This window comes from Dasypus novemcinctus, chromosome 8 (genome assembly GCF_030445035.2).
Source record: "Dasypus novemcinctus isolate mDasNov1 chromosome 8, mDasNov1.1.hap2, whole genome shotgun sequence".
Lineage (NCBI taxonomy): Eukaryota > Metazoa > Chordata > Mammalia > Cingulata > Dasypodidae > Dasypus > Dasypus novemcinctus.
This window is the reverse complement of record NC_080680.1, coordinates 18,781,261-18,800,965: the sequence shown is the minus strand read 5'-3', so window position 1 is coordinate 18,800,965 and position 19,705 is coordinate 18,781,261. Positions and strand designations below refer to the sequence as shown.

The 19,705-nt window shown below is 42.8% G+C and overlaps 1 protein-coding gene and 1 pseudogene across 1 annotated transcript in view; one reads left to right on the top strand and one right to left on the bottom strand.

Annotated features, from left to right (window-relative positions):
- HSD17B3 (hydroxysteroid 17-beta dehydrogenase 3) overlaps positions 1 to 13,637 on the bottom strand; it is a 45,027-nt gene extending 31,390 nt beyond the window's left edge. The window contains exons 1-2 of the mRNA XM_004470942.2: positions 13,484 to 13,637; positions 10,785 to 10,831 (exon numbers count right to left, since the gene is read on the bottom strand). Coding sequence (XP_004470999.1) covers positions 10,785 to 10,831; positions 13,484 to 13,637 — 201 coding nt within the window. The remainder of the gene's footprint in view (positions 1 to 10,784; positions 10,832 to 13,483) is intronic.
- LOC139439429 (transcription factor IIIA pseudogene) lies at positions 2,201 to 3,538 on the top strand (annotated as a pseudogene).
- Positions 13,638 to 19,705: the final 6,068 nt, after the last annotated feature.

The following is a 19,705-nucleotide window of genomic DNA, read 5'->3' as shown; positions in this document are numbered from 1 at the left end:
AAACCTCTAAAAGACTTGCAAGTCAATTTTGACTGACCCTTGATAACTTTCATTCTGGCCACACTAAGCAAAGGAGCGGGTGGTGGGAGTAGTTTCCTTAAAAGAAGGACATCTTAAGCTCTGCCTGTCTCCTGTTTTCGTTGGAAAAACAGCCACCACAAAAACTGAAATCAAGGAGTGTCTCAACTCAAGGCTGACCCCTGCCAAGGCATCTCTCTCTCTCTCTCTCTCTCTCTCTCTCTCTCTCTCTCTTTCCATGGAAAATCCCCCACCCCCACAACCACCGCTCACTTGGAACGCATTAAAAGGATGGCTAAAGAAGTAAGCACCTTTGTCTCACAATTCACTTCATCAACCTTCTGAAGGGGAGATTGTCCATTAAATGGAAAACAATTTGCATTTCTGCCTAGTGGGCTTCCAGGCTCTCCTTCTTAATTGTGCCATTTCTCTTGAGAGCCATAGACATTTCAAAGGTCCCATGTGAAGTGGTCTGGGCAAGGAGGGGGCACGGCCAACACTTGATTGTCTGGGTGGCCATTGTTCCTTTTGTCTGCTTGGGCAGGACTCAGTCTTATTTCCAGAATGTCCAGGCTGACAGGCTCCATACATGTGTGTTCCCATCCCCCTTTCCAGACACTTAAGCTACAGAAGCACTCCCTTTCCCAGAATTCACCGGCGGGCACCATCCTAAGAAAGAATGACTGCTGCAGCGATGAATGGGCCTTGTTTATCCTCCGCCTCTGTGTCCCAGCCTCGGTCAAGGAAGGTGCCTGTGGCTGCTAATCTATAAGGGGTGGTGGGAACAGGAGGGGATACAGGGCTTCCACTGTTTGGCAGTGAATAAAAGAAAGGACTTGAATTCAGGTGCTAAAAGGAGTGGAAAGGGAGTGAGAACGAGGGTGGGGTTGGAGCAGTGGCTTCAGAGATAGGACACACAGGCCCACTCTTACCCTTCCTCCCTGCCCACCCCTTTCACAATTTTTCCCCCTACTTTAAGGAACCTTTAAAAGTCCCTTATCGGGAGGCAAAGCCTCTTTGCCATTCTAAGTACAGAAATAGATTAGATTTAAAACACATTATAGAATAAGCTTCCAGAAAATGGAGTAGAAGTACTTTTCCCTATTCCTCCCTCTAAGTGCAACTAAAAAACCGAGACATTATACATGAAAAAAAAAAAAACCTTAAGAAAACCCTGAAAGGTGGAGAGAAGAAGGCAGATGAGCTAGTGGCCTGGGGACCTAAAGACCCACAGACAGTTCCCTTGGTTTTCTTTGGAATCATATATCTCAGACTTGTTGCCGGTGAAGCCCCAAACTCTAACAGGTACGGGAGGGAAAAGTCTGCTCTGTCTAGTCAAAGGACCAGGAAAGAACCAACCTAGCAAGATACTAGAGAAGAGTTTTAGACAATAACTACTCTGCTATGGTCAAGCATCTCAGAAAAAAAATTATGCTCCCACTCCCACCCGACTCCAGAGGCAAAGGCTGAGTGGGGAGCCTCGACTCCCTTCCTCTGCAGGTCCTTGTAGTAAGGAGCCCCAGACCCTGCCAGACTGGTGTCCAGGAAGACCAAGGAGAGAGCCAGGTCATCCCCGCCACTCCCCTAGATGTCGGGAGAGATCTGAATGCCCCCCTCCCCTAGCAGTAACAAGGTACCCTTCCCTTCTCCCGCCTCTCCTCTCCACCAAGCCGCCTGCCCCTCACGATGAGAGAGGAGGCCTAGTGGAGAGTCAGGACTTTCATCACCCAGTAGTAATGAGGCTACACCCCGTCCCATTGCCCAGGAGCCATTGGAGGCCTTCTGAAGAGCTGTAATGAGTCACCCCTGCCCCTTCCAGCCAGAGTGAATCAGCATAAGCCTGGTGAGGAGCCAGAACTCCCACTCCAACCAGCTGTAACGGGGAGGCTCACCCCAATGGAGGCCTGGTGGCAATCTGGACCTCCACTCCACATGGCGGGAACAAGGCAACCTCCCACCCTTCCCCTGCCAAAGCAGTGCCAGAATAGACCTTCTCGTACGGGAGATTTTTTAAAGATCCAGAGTCTCATAACATAAAGCCAAGATTGCCCAGGGTTCGACTGAAAATCGTTCTTTATTCCAGAAATGAGGAAGGTGTCAATGTGATTGAGGAAAGACCGTCAACAGACACCATTATCAAGATGACAAGGATTTTTAGAATAGCCGTCATAAAAATGCACGCATGGGGGAGGGACTGTTTGCTTGGGACTATGACGGGTGTGGCAAAGCCTTCATCAGGGTCTACCATCTGAGCTGCCACAGGCTGATCCACACTGGAGAGAAGTCATTTGTTTGTGAAGCTAGTGGCTGTGATAAAAATTCAACACAACATCCAACATGAAGAAACATTTTGAGTGCAAAAACAAGTATGTATGTGATTTTGAAGGTTGTAAGAAGACCTTTAAGAAACATCAGCAGCTGAAAATCTACCAGTGCCAGCACAGCAATGAGTCACTGTTCAAGCGTAACCATGAAGGATGTGGAAAACCCTTTGCTTCACCCAACAAGTTGAAGGCACATGAGAAGGAACTTAAGGGCTATGTATATACAAAGGGATGTTCCTTTGTTGCAAAAATGTGGATGGAGCTTCTGAAACATGTGAGAGAAACCCATGAAGAGGAAACAACATGTTATGTATGCCAGAAAACATTCAAACACAAAGATTACCTGAAGCAACATATGAAAACTCATTCCCCAGAAAGGGTTGTGTGCTGCTGTCTCATGGAAGGTTGAAGGACATACACAACTGAGCCACGTTCTCTCTTTTCCTGAGGGAAAGTGCCCATTTATGTGTGAACATGTTACCTGTGGCAAAATTTTGCAATGAACAAAGTCTCACTAGGCATGCTGATGTACATAATTCTGACAAGAAAATGAAGATTGGGCGGCGGACTTCATCCAGTGGTTAGGGCGTCCGTCTACCACATGGGAGGTCCGCAGTTCAAACCCCGGGCCTCCTTGACCTGTGTGGAGCTGGCCCACGCGCAGTGCTGATGCGCGCAAGGAGTGCCGTGCCACGCAGGGGTGTCCCCCATGTAGGGGAGCCCCACGCGCAAGGAGTGCGCCCCGTAAGGAGAGCTGCCCAGTGCGAAAGAAAGTGCAGCCTGCCCAGGAATGGTGCTGCACACATGGAGAGCTGACACAGCAAGATGACGCAACAAAAGAGCCACAGATTCCCACGCCGCTGACAACAACAGAAGCAGACAAAGAAGAAGATGCAGCAAATAGACACAGAGAACAGACAACTGGTGGGGGGGAGAAGGGGGAAAGGGGAGATAAATAAATAAATCTTAAAAAATAAAATAAAGGAAAAGCTTTAAAAAAAAGAAAGAAAGAAAATGAAGATCAAAGTAAAAGCATCTCATGAAAAATGGAATTTGGCCTCTCATCCTAGTGGATATATACCCCCCACCCCAAAAAGAAACCAGAACAAGGCTTATTTTTGTCATAAAATGGAGAGTCACTAAATTGTATTGAAGAAAACATGCTCTCTACAGTTGCAATACTTACCCTCACCTAAATAGCCGGCTACTTTATTTAGAGGACCACAGACCATGATCTTAGTTATTTTTTTCTCAGAAGCACATTTCTCCTTATTAAAATTATAGATGTAGAAAAAAGCAATATATGGGTAAGGGAACGCAGTTTAAACATTTAATAATACTAGTAGCTTACTTTGGAGACCCACGAAACTGCCCTCACGTCAGACACCAGCCAAAAGTTCCCAGACCACCCACACTTCTTCCCAACTGACTACAAATTTGGGGCTTCCCATCACACCCTCAGGTTCAAGAATGTGCTAGAATGACTCACAGAACTCAGGAAAGCTTTATAGTTACAATTACAGTTTTATTATAGCAAAAATGATACAAATAGAAAGGAGTCTGTCTTAGTTTCCCAACCGCTAAAGCAAATGTTATGCAATGTGTTGGCTTAACAACAAGAATTTATTGACTCATGGTTTCAGAGGCTGTAGCATTCTGGCTGGCTGGAAATCCTGGGGTTCCTTGGCTTTCCCACCACACAGCAATATCCTCTCCTTTCTCTTCCAGGTCCCATTGACTTCTGGCTCCCCCCCCTCCACTTCCCCCCCTTCTTTTTTATAAAGCCTCCAGTAGTAGAATTAACAGAAGTGGATGTGGCTCAAGCAGCTAGGCACCCACCTACCACACAGGAGGTCCTGGGTTCAGTCCTGATGCCTCCTAAAGAAGACAAGCAAGACAGCAAGCTGATGTGACAAGGCTGGTGCAGCAAGTTTATGCAACCGAGATGATGCAGCGAAGAGACACAGCAAGGAAACACAATATGAGAAACAACAAGCAAGGCATGGAGGTGGCTCAAGCAATTGGGTGCCTTCCTCCCAGATGGGAGGTCCCAGGTTAGGTTCCCAGTGCCTCCTAAAAGAAGACCAGCAGAAAGTAGACAATGAGTGCAAACAACAAGGGGAGAGGGAGAAATAAATAAAATGAATCTTAAAAAAAAAAAGAGGTCTGCTTAAGATCCATCCCAGTCATTTTGCACACCTTAACTAAAAATAACATCTTCAGAAGGTTCTATGTACAATGAGTTCATACCCACAGGGATGGGATGAAGATCATGTTGTGTTTTTTTTCTGGAGTGCATGATTTAACCTCCCACAGAGCCAAAAGAGGAGAGTCATAGGGTGAGGTCTAGGAGGACCTCAAGCATGAAGTTTCAGTGTCTTCTCCCTGTGGCGTCAGGACACGTCACCCTACCGGCAGCCACATCAATGTGTCTTATCAATTAGGGGATGCTCACTCAAGCTTGGGACTCTGTCCAGAGTTTTTACTGAACTTTCATTATGTGGACATGATTGATTGAATCAATGCTCGCATGGCTGAATTCAATCTCCAGGCCCTCTCCCCTCCCTGGAGGTCAGGGTCAAACCCCAAGCTCTAATCACATGGCCAGCCCTCCCACCTCCCACCCTAAGACTGACAGTGTGGCCCTACTCTGAGTCACCTCATTAGCATGAACTATCAGGTGCACTCTAGGCGCCTTCCACTAATAACAAAGGCACTCCTGTCACTCAGGAAATTTCAAGGATGTAGAAGGTACACCTCAGGAGTCAGGACAAGGACCAGACTTCATTTTGGAAGCCAAATCCCTTACTATCCACTGCCCCATCCCATTCAACCCTTACAAAATCCCAACTGGGATTGTCATTACCTCTATACAATGACACTGGAAATTGAGCCAGTGAACATCCAAGGCAAGATTTGAACACATGTGTGTCTGACTCCCAACCTTGTGCCCTTAACCATTACAGTTCCCAGCCTCCCAGACTCCAAACTGCTTTCCTCGTTCAAGGAGAGAGGAAAAGGCCCTCTGGAAAAGAGAGAACCCTGCATAAAGGAGAGATTGGGAGACCAAAAAATTGTTTAACACAGTTTTAGAAAAGAACAAAAAGAAAAGAAGAGAAATCTCCTACAAGGAGAAGAACCAAGCAAGAACTAGTCAAGAACAGAAACAGAATTTTAGAACTCGAAGGCTCTTGGGCAGAACATTTTGTGCTGGTAAAGATCCTGAAGCCCAAAAAGGACACATAACCTGTCCCAAATCTCCCGACAGGGTCAGGTTGGCTCAAACTAACTGGAACCCACATCTCCTGACTTCCAGGTCTTTGCTTTGCTAGGAAGGAAGAGAGGGAGGGAGGGAAGAGTAGCTAAGGAGAGCTTACACATGGGGAACTTCTCTAAATAGAAAGAAAAGTAACTGGACTTAAGATACCAGTTGTCAGCATGAATCTGAAGAAAGAATCTGGATAGTCAGAAGGAACTTGAATCGCTTGGCAATCCAGAGAACTTCAGGTAAGGTCTTAGACCTTTTGGATTAGTTATTAGGCCCTTTCCAGAAACCTGGTATAAGCTGGGAAATAAAGAAGTAAATAGTTTTAAGACAAATAGCTAGAAAATTTCTCCTTCTGATTTTGAGGTAGGGAGGCATATTGCTTTGGAACCAGTTGCCGAGTGGTCTCTTCAAACACAACTCTCAAATATGGCCACTCATCTACTGAATGTCGGCCACTACCCGTTGTCAGTAAATTGTTACCATGAATTAGGATGAGAGGAAAGAAGAACTCTTTAGCTGAAAAAAGCAAAGTTGAAGCAGAATGTCAGTGCCAAAATGAATCATCAGAAGATGGAGGATGGTTGGCTAACCTGAAAGTCTAGTACTCAGAGTTTTTTAACTGGCATGGTTCAGGTTTGTTAACATCCAAAAAGTTTCTGTCAAGTGCCTCCTATGTGCCTTGCACTGTGTCGTTTTGCACAATATGGTTTGGCATCTGTCATGATGAGGGAGGTTAGTACAGGAAACACGGGAGGCCACTGGTCAGAAAAAAACCATAGCCATCACAGCTGAGACCCCGCAAAGAACGTGCCATGAGAGCCCGCAGGGAAATCCCCTGAGGGAAAGCCACTGATCCAAAGTAGTAACCCTTACAGCTAAAGCCGGCCAAGAACCTGATCATGAGGTCCTGTTTGAAACTCCCAGGATGAAAAAGCCCTGGATACTGAATGCTCATTTTGCCAGAGTGGGTGGTACCATTGGGTAGAGACCCAAGTAGTGAGAGTGGGGGTGGACCCACATCCTGGGGAGGACTAATGCCATCAAATAGAGGGAACCGTATCTCTAGAGAGAAAGGGTGGCTCCCAGGGCATTGGGGCAGTTGAGCAAGTTGGGCCCTGAACACTGTTGCAAGTGTCTCTGGATGTGGCTCCTCGGGAAATGGAGGTTGGCTGTCACTGTGGGCACCAAGGGGAGGGGAAAATGGATGTTAAATGTGTGGAACCAAAGTAAATGTGGGGTAAGAGAGGAGTTTTGCGAGAGTACACAAGGATGGATATAAAACATGTAATATTACACCATAAATATATAGGGGACGACAGACTAATAATGTAAACCATAATGTAAAACATAGGATAACTAAAAATTTAGAAAACTGTATATCCTAAAGTATGGACCACAATGTAAGCACAGATGTCACCTTGTTTGAAAGCTATTGTCTCAGAGTCTGTACATCACTTTAAGTAAATATGATATGAATAGGTTGTAAGAATATCGCTGTGGAAGGGAAAAGGTTTTATGGTAGATGTGTGGGAGTACTGTATATTGTATATATGAATCACTGTGGTCTAGGGCTCTTGTGAAGAGAAGTTCAATAATTAGGGAAAAAAAAGAAAAAGATAGGATGTAGAATTTTTCCAAGTCAACACGTATTCTATATCTAACCTTTAAACCCTTCGCTATATTCCATTTTACTAGTAAGGGATCCTGACATTATATGGGGCTTCAATTTTCAGGAAGTTTTGGATCACAGAGTGGTTCAACAATGGCAGTGGAGGAATACTGGTATAGGACACTATTGACAGGTGGTATATGGCTGACAGGGAGCTATACAGGGCATATGTCCAGGGTGCATGGTAATGTTTAGATATACTCATAGTGGCAACAATTAAAAACTACAGTTGAGGGGGTACTGGGTTCCTGGCCGGGGGTGCTCTGTGGTGGTCCCTAGGGGAGCAGCGGCAGTCCCCCAGGTGCAACGGTAAGGACCAGGAAGGAATGAGGGTCCAACAGTGAGAGCATGATACTAACGACTATGCTTGTGAGCCTATATGCCTGAAATAAGAACAAGGCCTAGAGCAGCACTGTGCCTGGGAATTTCCTCCTGACAGCCTTCATGTTACTCAAATGTGGCCAGTCTCGAAGCCAAACTCAGCATGTAAATGCAATGCCTTCCCCCCAGTGTGGGACATGACACCCGGGGATGAGCCTCATTGGCACCGAGGGATCACTACCAAGTACCAACTGATGATGCAACTGGAAAATGACCTTGAATTGAAGGTTCAATGCGGATCAGCAGAATATCCCTGTCTACATAAAATAACATGACTTTAAAATGCTGTTTGACCTAATGTAAGGGGGAAATGGAAAGGAGAAATGAGTTTATATGGCTACAAGTCTCTAAAAAAGAGTCTGGAGGCTGTCAGAAGGATTGCCCTTATGCACAACTGAGCAGACTCTAAGAGACAGATAAAGTAGATACAACCCCAGGTATTCGTTCCTTTGAGGGCTAAAGAGACCCACGGGTTCTATGGTCATGGCAGATGGGGTTCACTGCCATGTCAGATGGCCCTTCTTTGGAGCTGGTGTTTCTGCGTGATGAAATCGGACTCAGATGGGATCTCTTTTCACAAGACTTTCATGCTACTTTACTGGAATTGTAGTTGGTGTTGGGGTTTAAGATATATTTAGGGGATTTGAATCTCTGGACTGACAATATGATAGCCAGGCCCTGAGCCTCAACAGACTTCAGCTTCTACAATCTGATTTATTGGACTCACCTCACTCAGCTAAGATGGAGTTGAAGAAGGACAACCACCACACCATGGAGCCTAGAGTGCCTACAACTGAAAGCAGGAGGATTACATCCAGTATCCATGTGGAATCTGAGCCTCCTCTTGACATAGAGGTGCAACGGACACAACCAATCCAAGGTCCACAGAGAAAAGGTGGCATGGGAGTGGGAAAAGTGGACATGGTGGCTGATGGGTATGGGGAATGGCAGGAAGAGATGAGATGTGGAGGCGCCTTTGGGACTTGGAGTTGCCCTGGATGGTGCTTCAGGGGCAATCACCGGACATTGTAAATCCTCCCAGGGCCCACTGGATGGAATGTGGGAGAGTATGGGCCATGATGTTGACCATTGACCATGAGGTGCAGAGATGCCCAGAGATGTACTTACCAAATGCAATGGATGTGTCATGATGATGGGAGTGAGTGTTGCTGGGGGGGGAGTGGTGGGGTGGGAGTGGGGGGGTTGAATGGGACCTCATTTTTTTTTTAATGTGATATTTTTACAAAATCAATAAAAAAAGAAAAGAAAAGAAAAAGCCCTGGATAATTTCAAACAGAAAGTCCTCCCAATTGACTCCCTAAAGCTCACAGGGGCAACATGAGTGGTCTATAGAATGAACCAACAGGAAGGCAGAAAGGCAACCAATCAGAACAGCAAATAGCTAGGGTTCCTTCCCAACATGGGGAAGGGGGAGGTGGGAAGGCCAGTGTTAAAAAGGCCCTGGCCCCAGCACCACCCATTTCTCCCTGTAGCACACCCGCACTCAAATCTCTAGTGTGTACTCTCACTTTTTCTCATTTCTCAATAAACTCTTTACTCCCTTGCCTACCCTACGGCATACGTTTAAATTCCTTTACGCGACATTGCCAAGATCCTAGAAACCCAGAAGCCAGCAACAATGATGTAGACATTTGAGGACAAGAAAATACAAGGGGTAATGTTGTTGAAGGTACTTGTTATAAACCTTCACCTATCGTGAGGGTTTTTTTTTTTTAAGATTTATTTATTTATCTGCCCCACCCCCTCGTTGTTTTGCTCTCTGTGCCTTTCCATGGCACCAGGAATCGATCCTGGGACCTTCCAGAGCAGAAGAGAGGTGATCAATCCCTTGCACCACCTCAGCTCCCTGGTCTGCTGCATCTCTTATTGTTCTCCACTGCGTCTGTTTTTGTTCATCATCTTGCTGCGCCAGCTCAGCATGGGCCAGCACTCCTGCACAGACCAGCACTCCACGTCGGCCAGCTTGCCATGCGGGCCAGCTTGCCTTCACCAGAAGGCCCTGGGCATCGAACCCTGGACCTCTCATATGGTAGATGGGAGCCCAATCGCTTGAGCCACATCCACTCCCCCTGAAGTTGTTTTGATATGATAGTACAGTGGAGTAGGTGTAAATTACTACAACTTTAATGGAAAGCACAAGAGCCTTAAATATGTTCACATGTGGCTTAAAACAGTAGAAACATATTGTGTTAAAGTTCTGGAGGCTGGAGATCCAAAATCAAGGTGTTGGCAGAATCATGCTCCCTCTGAAACCTGTTGGGGAGAATCCTTCTCTGCCTCTCCTAGCTTCCAATGGTTTGCCAGCTGTCCTAGGGGTTCAGTCTCCACCTCTGTCATTAGGTGGCGCTCTCCCTTGTGTCTGTCTGTCTGTACCCAATGATCCCCTTCTTCCAATGACACCAGTCATATTGGATTGCAGGCCCACCCCACTCCAGGGTGACCTCATTTTTAACTGGCCTGATTCCTCTGTAATGAACTTATTTCCAAAGTCTAAGGTGATAGCGATTAGAACTTCAACATATCTTTTTTTTGGGGGGGGGCGGGGTCACTTGCAATTCAAACTATAACACCATCTACCTCTCTATATATAGATCAAGCCTGGAACAAAATACCCAAAGATACTAAATATAGTCCAGTGACTCTCAGCCCTATAAAAATTATAATTTATATGTTTTGTAATGCTCCTTAACCTTCTTGAAATGAAAGTCTGAGATTATATGTCCTGCCTAAGCAAATATTTTTTTTAACCATAACTATAATGTAAAGCAGAAATACAAGGAAAGTAATTTATAATGCTTTTAATACTGTGTCAAAGTATATAAATGTTTATGGCACAATTACACTAGTAAATAATAATGTCCCCCGAAATTCCTAAAGCAACCCCCAGGGGACCTTACCTTTTGAATATCACCGTATTAAAAAAATGTGTCTTGGGAGTTGAGATTGTGACTTTTAAATTGTCTTTTTAGTAGAAAAGAGTTTCCTTCTTAAATGGATGTGTACTACTTTTATAATAAGGAAACTAGTTTTGGGGGAAGATGTTACAATGACTATAGTGTGTTCAATGCAAGGGGAGAACAAAGTCTCCAAGAACAAAACTCACCTCGAAGGAATAAGCTTTCCCAATCCCATCTCCTGCTCCAGTAACCACTGTGAAAAAGCAGAAATGGTTTTAAATGCTAAGCTTCATCTTTAAACTTCTCTTTCTCACTGGCAATATTTTCTTGCCAGCATAGGGGCTAAACCACTTAATATTAAAAAGCAATATTACTCTGTGCTCCTGCCTCGTTCTGCTGAACTGGTGGAGTTACCAGCACTTGACGATCTCTTTCCAAGGATTGTTTTTAAAGGAATTGGTAAGGCCATGGAAAAGACACTCCAAAATAATAACACAGCCAGGGAACATTGCATTCAGACCTCATAAGGATTTAGAGAGTTTCAAGTCAAGTCCTAACTCCTGAAAGGCCAGCAGTGTACTTTCTCTCCTTAGGAACATATTTGTCATTGTCAGGACATTTCAAGGTTCCTTCTAAAAGTGAGGTTGTGCCCTCTTCCTGCTCCCACCCCCAAAGGCCAGCAGCACTCACAGCCTTTGGGAGTTAGGGAAATCAGCCAAGAGGGAAATAAAGAAATGCAAAAGGGTAATGTAATGAAATAAAAGAAACTGAAATTGTTTCTACTCAACAGATCTATCAATTACTACAGAGCAATCAGATCGGTCCTGTAGTCCTTTTACACTCAACATGACATAAGTACTTAATGGTTGAGATCTAAGAACATCGTTCATGTGAGTTTCACAGGTTCAAAGTTCACTACCAGTATTTACTTAGATGCAATCAACCTTTGCACCAACAAGTGAAGGGTATGCTTTACTTGAGAGTGAGTGCAGGTCAAATTGTACAAGCTTCAAGCAATAACAGAAACACTCTCCTTTTAAGATTGCTAATGAGTTTATATGTTTATTTACGTACTTCAGAGACAATCCTTGCATACTACTGTTTCCTGTAGAAGAGATATTATGCTTAGGGTTGCCTTCCAGCTCACCTTCCTCTCCATTGCAGGGACTCTTCACAAGCACCCTATACGGGGCCTGTACTACAGATAATAATGTCTGATCTCTGTTCAGTGCTTACTTCTTTACTACTGGAACCATCATTATCCATATTTTAGAGATGAGAAAGTCAAAGGAGAGAAAGTATTTTAAAATGACGCTAAAAGTGATGACAACAGGATTTGAACCCAGACTGGTTCAAACTTTGGCTTCCCAAGTCTACAAAGAGCTACTAATGAAATAATTAGGAAATCAACCACAGAGCTCAGGTTACTCTCTCTAGGGTGCTCACAGAGTTTAGACTCTACTTATTGCCCCCACTCAAAATATATTACCTCCCTGATATCTGATTGTGGTCAAAGACATTTTTTTCTGTTAATAATAATTCTATTCAATAGTGACTCAAAAATTTTAAAAAACAAGTTAAAATTATGTTTGTTTGTTTTTAATTTGAGTCAACAAATTCTCAGAATCTCTAGCCCCATTTAAACATTTTTGGAATGTGTATTCTTAGAAGTCGTTGCTCTACCATGTTGGGAAGCAGTTTTGCAAAGTTCTCAGTCCACCCAATGTGTGACCATTTGAATCAAGGTGGAGCAGGGTGTTTGGAGCTAGAACACTGAAGCTATTTAGCAAGGTCATTGGAGATAGCTACCCTGAGAAGGAAGAAGTATTCACACACATACACTGCAAATGCAACAAACAACAGTTAAAAATCCATTTTGTCATTCCAAACCATTTATCATGTGGTAACGTTTTCATTTTCCCTTGCTAAGGTTGTAGGGTTGCCAGATTTAGCAAATAAAGATACAAGATGCCTGGTTAAATTTGAGTTTCAGATAAACAAGCATTAATTTTGAGGATATGTGTGTCCCATGGAATATCTGGAACACAATATACTAAAAAATGTGGATTGTTTATCTGAAATTTAAATTTAACGCATTGTTCTATATTGTTTTCAGCAGGCCTCTAAAGTTATTTACAATCTCTTCTGCTCAGCCTGGGCTGGTATTTCTAATGCAGCTTAAATTCTTCTCTTTTTTTAAGTCATAGATTTTCTTGGTGCCAACCAGGAAATGTAAGCCTCTGCAAAGACCTTAGCCCTTCATTCAAAATGCTGAAACCACAGCCTCATCCCCTTTACCATAAGCCGAGTGATGGGTTCTGAACTATAGCATGGTGGTCTCAGTAGATAAATTTTGTCTTATGCCAATGTTTAATGGATTTCAGGCACACCAGGCCAGATGCCATATCTAGCTATCTTGAAAACATAACTTCATATGGATCTTTGTTGCCTTGATTTGGTAACATCCTCACTACATGAAAGGGTTTTAGAGGTTTTTTAAAAAATAAAGTAAATTAAAATTATTTAGATTTGAGAAATTTAAAACACTCTTTAACTAAATGGTGCACCCCGAGGTTTTATAAATTTGGAAAAGAAGTTGCAGAGACTTCTGCATTATTTAATATTTGTAGCATCAGAGAACTCCAGAAAGAGGGAAACCCAGTGGAGAGAGTTAAAAAAAACAGACACAGGTGAAATCTGAATAGAGTTCCTGCATAGGAACACTCTTCATTTCCCACTTTTTGTTTTCCTAACAAATCACTCCTACTTTCTGCTCCCCCAAATACAATCACCAAGAGGAATCACATCTTTGCTCCCAATGGGAAAAAGACACAATATATTTTTTAAGACGTAAATTAGAAGGAGCCAGGAACAACAGAAAACGAGAAATGGAAACTTTCTTTACCTGCCCACTGTCCCATTGACTGTAAGAAAGACCTTGGCAAAACCTTCCAGAAGTGCAGGACAATATATCTGGAGAATCTCACACACTTCACCAGGTAGACCAGGCATACCAACAGCCCTACAAACACAAAGAACTCTTGGAAGACTTCCCCCATGACTAGACTGCTGTGCCAGGCTTAGCCGCAGCCACCCCTCAAATACCTTCTAAGGCATATTTGTTCCAGAGGCCTGTCTCACCACTGCTCGTGAGCCATTGGCCACATTCCTTTAAGCTGAGGACTGTTTAGATTAAAGTAACTTCTTTACACAATCTACTGAATGAAGTGTTCTTTCTCATATCTCTAGAGCACTGTTGGGCTTTTGTTACTGTAGAGAAGCTCATGAAGAAGTGAAAGGTGAAAATGAAGAAAGATACACAAAGCCTGGACCCAAAAAATAGAAGCCAACCTGGTGGTTCTAGCCTTCACAATCAGGAAACTACTGAAATCCAAGTCATTCATTTCCTTTATTCAGCAAATATTTATTGAGCACCTGTTGGGTTAGATAATACTGTTCAAGGCTTTGGGAAAATAATAGTAAACAATACAGGGTCCACAACATGATGGAGCTTAGATTCTACTGGGGGAGACAGACAATAAACAAATAAATAAGCCGGGCAGGGGCCTATGGGAAAAAAATGCCAATGAGGCATTGGTTAGAGATGACTCGGTAAATACTTTAGAGAAGGTATTCATCAAAGATTTATGTGCCGGGGTGGCATTTTGAGCTAAAATTTGAATGACAAGAAGGAGCCAGCCCTGCAATGATGAAGGTGAAGAGAAATCCAGGCTGAGGGAGTGGCTAGTAAATACAAAAGCCCTGAGATAAGAGTGACCCAGGTATCTGAGGAATAAATAGGAAGGCACAGTAGAAGGGTGAGTTTGGACAGAGCAGGGGAGGGAAGGAGTAAGACCAGGTCAGAGGGGAGAGCGGAAGCCAGATCCTCTTGGGACTTTAGTCTAAGAGCAAAAGGAAGCCACTGGGGTTTAGGCAGTGGAGTTATGTAACTGAATTATGTTTTTTTATAAGATCACCCTAGATGCTGAGGGAAGATGCCATTTGGGGGGTGTGGGTAAAGGGTGGGCATGGCAACAAAAGCAGGGAGAGTTAGGAGACAATGACAGTCATCCAGGAAGAGTGTCCCAGAGTTCAATCTCTCATCCTCTTCTCTCTTCTACCTGCTCACTTCCTTCAGTGATATTATTCAAGATCTTGACTTTAAGGACTCTCTGTATGCTAATGACACACAAATTTATAACTTCAGCTGGTTACCCAGGCTGGTCATCCAGGCTTGCCTATCCAACTGCCCACCTGACATCTCATTTTTGAATGCCTAATAGGCATCTGAAACGTAGTATGTCCAAAACTGGATTCTGACATTATCTCCAAAACCTGCTCCTCCAGAGCCTTCTCACTCTCAGGAAATGGAAACTCATCTTCCAGTTGTTCAGATTAAAAACTCTGGCAATATCCTTGACTCCAATGTCTCTCTCACATCCCACACCCAGTCTGTCTCCTGTTGACGGACAACTGGATTTGTTTTCAGTTTTAAGTCATAATGAGCAATGCCGTGATAGATATTCTTATACATGTACTTTACCACACTTGTACAGATTTCTCTCTCTGTCCGTGTGTGTGTGTATGTAAGATTATTATTGCCTCAGACGTGTACAACTTTAATTTTACTAGTGCATCAGTGAAGTCCACTCAGTAGACACAGATACAGCAATTTGAACAGGGAATAGTCAAATATTCAATATAAAAATTATTAGCTATTTACAAGTAGTTACTAAAAAGGCATAAAAAAGATCTCAAAAGACTATCCAAGGATTGAGGGAGAAAGCCCAATGGATGAAAAAAATTACTTGGAAGGGAGACCTCATACCAAGGCTGGGATTCAGAGCTTATTGGAGAGGATGTTTGCAGCTGACCAGATGGTGAGAAAAGTTCTCTGGGTTGCCCTGGGAAAGAATTAGTTCACAGTCAGGAAGCAGAGGCTGGTGAACAGGGAACCACTGCCTGGGACTGGTAAGCAGGAAACCCCCACTGCGATGCTGAAAAAACTTGCTGGTAAACTACTGCCTGTGGAGATGTGTTACTGAAACTCGCTGGGGTATCCCACGTGCCAGTCAAACACCACTGGAGCAAAAAAGAAGAAAAGCACACCAGAGCTAGAAAAGACACCTCTTCCTTCTGCAGTGTCCCTCCAGTGCCCTCCAGCTGGCAAAGGAGAAAGGTTTACAGGGTCATCTCCAGTGTCAGGAGCAGGGCAAGACAGGGTTGATTTGGAGCTGAGAGGTAATGAATTGATAACTGGCACCACTGGACAATGCCAACTGTTTCCCAAAGTGGTTGAACTAACTTGCAATTCCACAAGCAATTATTTGAGAGTTCCTATCTTTCTACATGTTCACAAATTCTCAGTACTGCCAGTTTTCTAATTTTTACCAATCTGGAGAAATGTACGGTAGTGTTTCATGGTCTTATTTTTTCATTCTTTGATTATTAAGTATGAGCACATTTTCGTGTGTTTATTGGGCATTTGAACATCTTCTGTAATGAATTGGTTCTGTATGTTAGGTAATATTAATATCTCTTTCACAGATGAAAAAAACTGAGGTACATACAGGATAAGTAACATTCTGTAAGTAGGATTTGAACACAGGCAGTCAGGCTCTAGAACCCATATCCTCTAACCAATATGCCATGTTGCCCAGTATTTATATACCCATATATTTGTAGATCATTTTCTGGATTCTCTATTTGTTTTCCCTTACACAAGCAAAACACTATCTTAGTTACTGCAGTTTTACAATGTCTTGATATGTGGTAGAACATGATCTCCTACTTTTATCTTCCTCAAGAACATTTTGATTATTCACAGTTCTTTCCACTTCTGCAAATGTTAGAATCTATTTGTAAAGGTCCACCAAAATGTCTGCAGGGATTTTTATTGTAATTGCATTGAATACACAGATATTAATTTGAGAAAAATTGGCATTTATTTTTACACTATTGAGTGATTCAACTGTATGTATGGCATATTTCTCCATTTAGGTCTCTATTGTCTCTCAATAAATTTTTTTAAAAGATTTATTTATTTATTACTCTCCCTCCTCCCCCTCCTCCACCATTGTCTGCTCTGTGTTTATTCACTGTGTATTCTTCTGTGTCTGCTTGTCTTCTCATTAGGCAGCTCTGGGAAACGATCTTGGGACCTTCCAGAGTGGGAGAAAGGCAATCACTCTTCTTGTTCTGCTGAGTCTTCTTGTTTTCTCTTCTCTGTGTCTCTTATTGCATCATCTTACTATACCAGCTCTCCACATCGGTCAGCTGGCACTCCTGCATGGAGCAGCATTTCTGCATGGGGAGGCACTCCCATGAGGGTGGCACTCCTGCATAGACCAGCATTCTGCATGGGTCAGCTGTCTGCCAGCTTGCCCTCACCAGGAGGCATCGAAACCTGGGCCTCCTATATGGCAAACAGGAGCCCAACTGCTTGAGCCATCAGTTTCCCTCTCAACAAATTTTTATAATTTTCTCCAAAATTTCTTACACTTGAAAGATTACATTAAGAAAAATAGCAAAAACATACAAAAGCAGAAGATGGCAGAATGAAAAGCTTCAGGACTCCATCCCCACACAAAAGTTTTAAACAACCAGTAAGACTTGCCAGAAAAATCTTGCTCAAAGTTTCAGAAAACAGGGCAAGTGCTGAATCAAGAAAAAGTCTACTTAAAAGCAGTAGGAGTTCATGGCACACTGACCACCACCCCCCCTCCATCCCCTCACTGGGTCAGCATGGAGCCAACCCATTCTCCCTGTGTGGATCCCTGATCCCACTTCCAGAGGGAGCAGAAAAACCCTCATGCACATATGGGAGTTTGTCTGTTTGGCCCAATTTTTCTGGTGGCGGACTGAGATACTTGCTATCCAAGAATTTGCCCTGTGTGTTAAAAGAGGCTACCAGAGTATTCTGTGGAAGAGCAGTCAAGTGGATTCCTGGGGCAAGGGATTGCTGGCTGTAGAATATAGAGTGCAGTGCCCAGGACCATGTGGAAACTGTGTCCATGGAAAGAGGTGACATTTGTATCTGCATAAATGGGGGAATCCCTAGGGCCAAACACGCAGGCCAAAGACAAGATGCATACGCAGTAAGGACCAGGCAAAGAGAAGATTAAAGCATGAGAAATCATCATTGAGGAGGACCATACCTGGGATCTACCAAAGACTTTTAAAATTGGTTCTAAATTTGTTCAAACAGCCAAAGGAAAATATGGACAAATAACTAAAGGAAACCAGGAAAACAATAGATGAACACAGAGAGAATATCAATAGGGAGATGGTAATTATGAAAAGGCACCAAACAGGGCTGAAGACCACAGTAACAAATTAAAAAATTCCCCAAAGGGGTTCAACAGCAGATTGGCTTTATCAGAAGAAAGAATCAGTGAACTTGAAGATAAGACCATTGAAACCATCCTGTCTAAGGAGCAGAAAGAAGAAAGAATGAATAAAAGTGAACAAAGCTAAGGAACCTGTGGGACACCATCAGGAGGACCAGTTTCACATTGTGAGAATCCCAGAAGGAGAAACAAAAAGAGACTATTCACAGAAATAATGGCTGAAAACTTCCCAAATTTAACAAAAGACATAAATATACACATCCAAGATGTCAAAAACTCCAAACAGGATATACCCACATAGAACCCACACTGGACCATGTTAGAATCAAACTGTTGAATGCCAAAGGTAAATTCTGAAAAATGCAAAAGATAAACATGTCATAAACAACAGATCCTCAATAAGATTAAGTGCCAGTTTCTCATTGGAAACCATGGTGCAAGAAGGGTAACATATTTAAAGTTATGACAGCAAAAAGTTACCAACCAAGAATTCTATATCTGGCAAAACTGTCTATCAAAAATGAGGGATGGGAAGCAGCTATGGCTCAAGCAATTGGGCTCCCATCTACCATATGGGAGGTCCAGGGTTTGATACCCAGGGCCTCCTGGTGAAGGCAAGCTGGCCCACATGGTGAGCTGGATATTTGGAAACCACATATCCAACAAAGTTTTAATATCAAGAATATATAAAGAAATCCTGCAACAACAAAAAGACAATCCAATTTAAAAATGGGCAAAAGGCTTGAATAGACATCTCTCCAAAAAAGGTATACAAATGGCCAGAAAGCACATGAAAAATGCTCAACATAATTAACCATTAGGAAAATGCAGATCAAAGCCACAATGAGATACCATTCCACTCCAATTGGAATGGCTGCTATTTTAAAAAATGAAGAAGAAAAAAAAAGGAAATGACAAGTGTTGGAGAGGATGTGTGTGGAGAAATAGGAACACTCAAACATTGTTGTTGGCAATGTAAAATTGTGCAGCCACTGTGGAAGACAGTTTGGTAATCCCTCAGAAAGCCAAGTACTACCAGAGACTCCAGTAATCCCACTACTAGATATATACTCAAAAGAATTGAAAACAGGTACTCAGATATTTTCACACTGATGTTCATAGCATCATTATTCACTATTGCCAAAAGATGGAAGCAATCCAAGTGTCCATCAGTCAAAGAATGGATAAATAAAGTATAATATATACATCCAATGGAATATTATCAAGCTATAAGAAGAAATGAAGTCCTGATCCATGCAATAACATGGATTAACCTTGAAGACTTCATGCTGAGTGAAATAAGCCAGACTTAGGGCAAATATTGTCTGATCTCACTAATTAAAAAATTAGAATAAGCAAATTCATGGAGTCAGAAACTAGAATATAGGTTACCAGGGGACAGGGTGGGAATAGGAAATGGGAAGCTAAGGCTTAAAATATACAGGATTTCTATTTAGAAAGATGGAAATGTATGATGGTGATGGTAGCACAACACTGTGAATGTGATTAACAGCACTGAAATATATATCTGAAAGTGATTAAAAGGGGAAATGTTAGATTGTATATATGGTAACAGAATAAATTTTTTTAAATCCATGGAACTGCACTACACAAACTGAGCCCTAAGTTAAACAATGAGCTATAGTTAAGAGCACAATTATTAAAATGTGTTATCATCAATTGTAACAAATGATCCACATGAAAGCAAAGTGTTAATAATAGAGTGGCAAATCAATGCCTGCATTTTATGCATGATTGTTCTGTAAACCCACAATTTG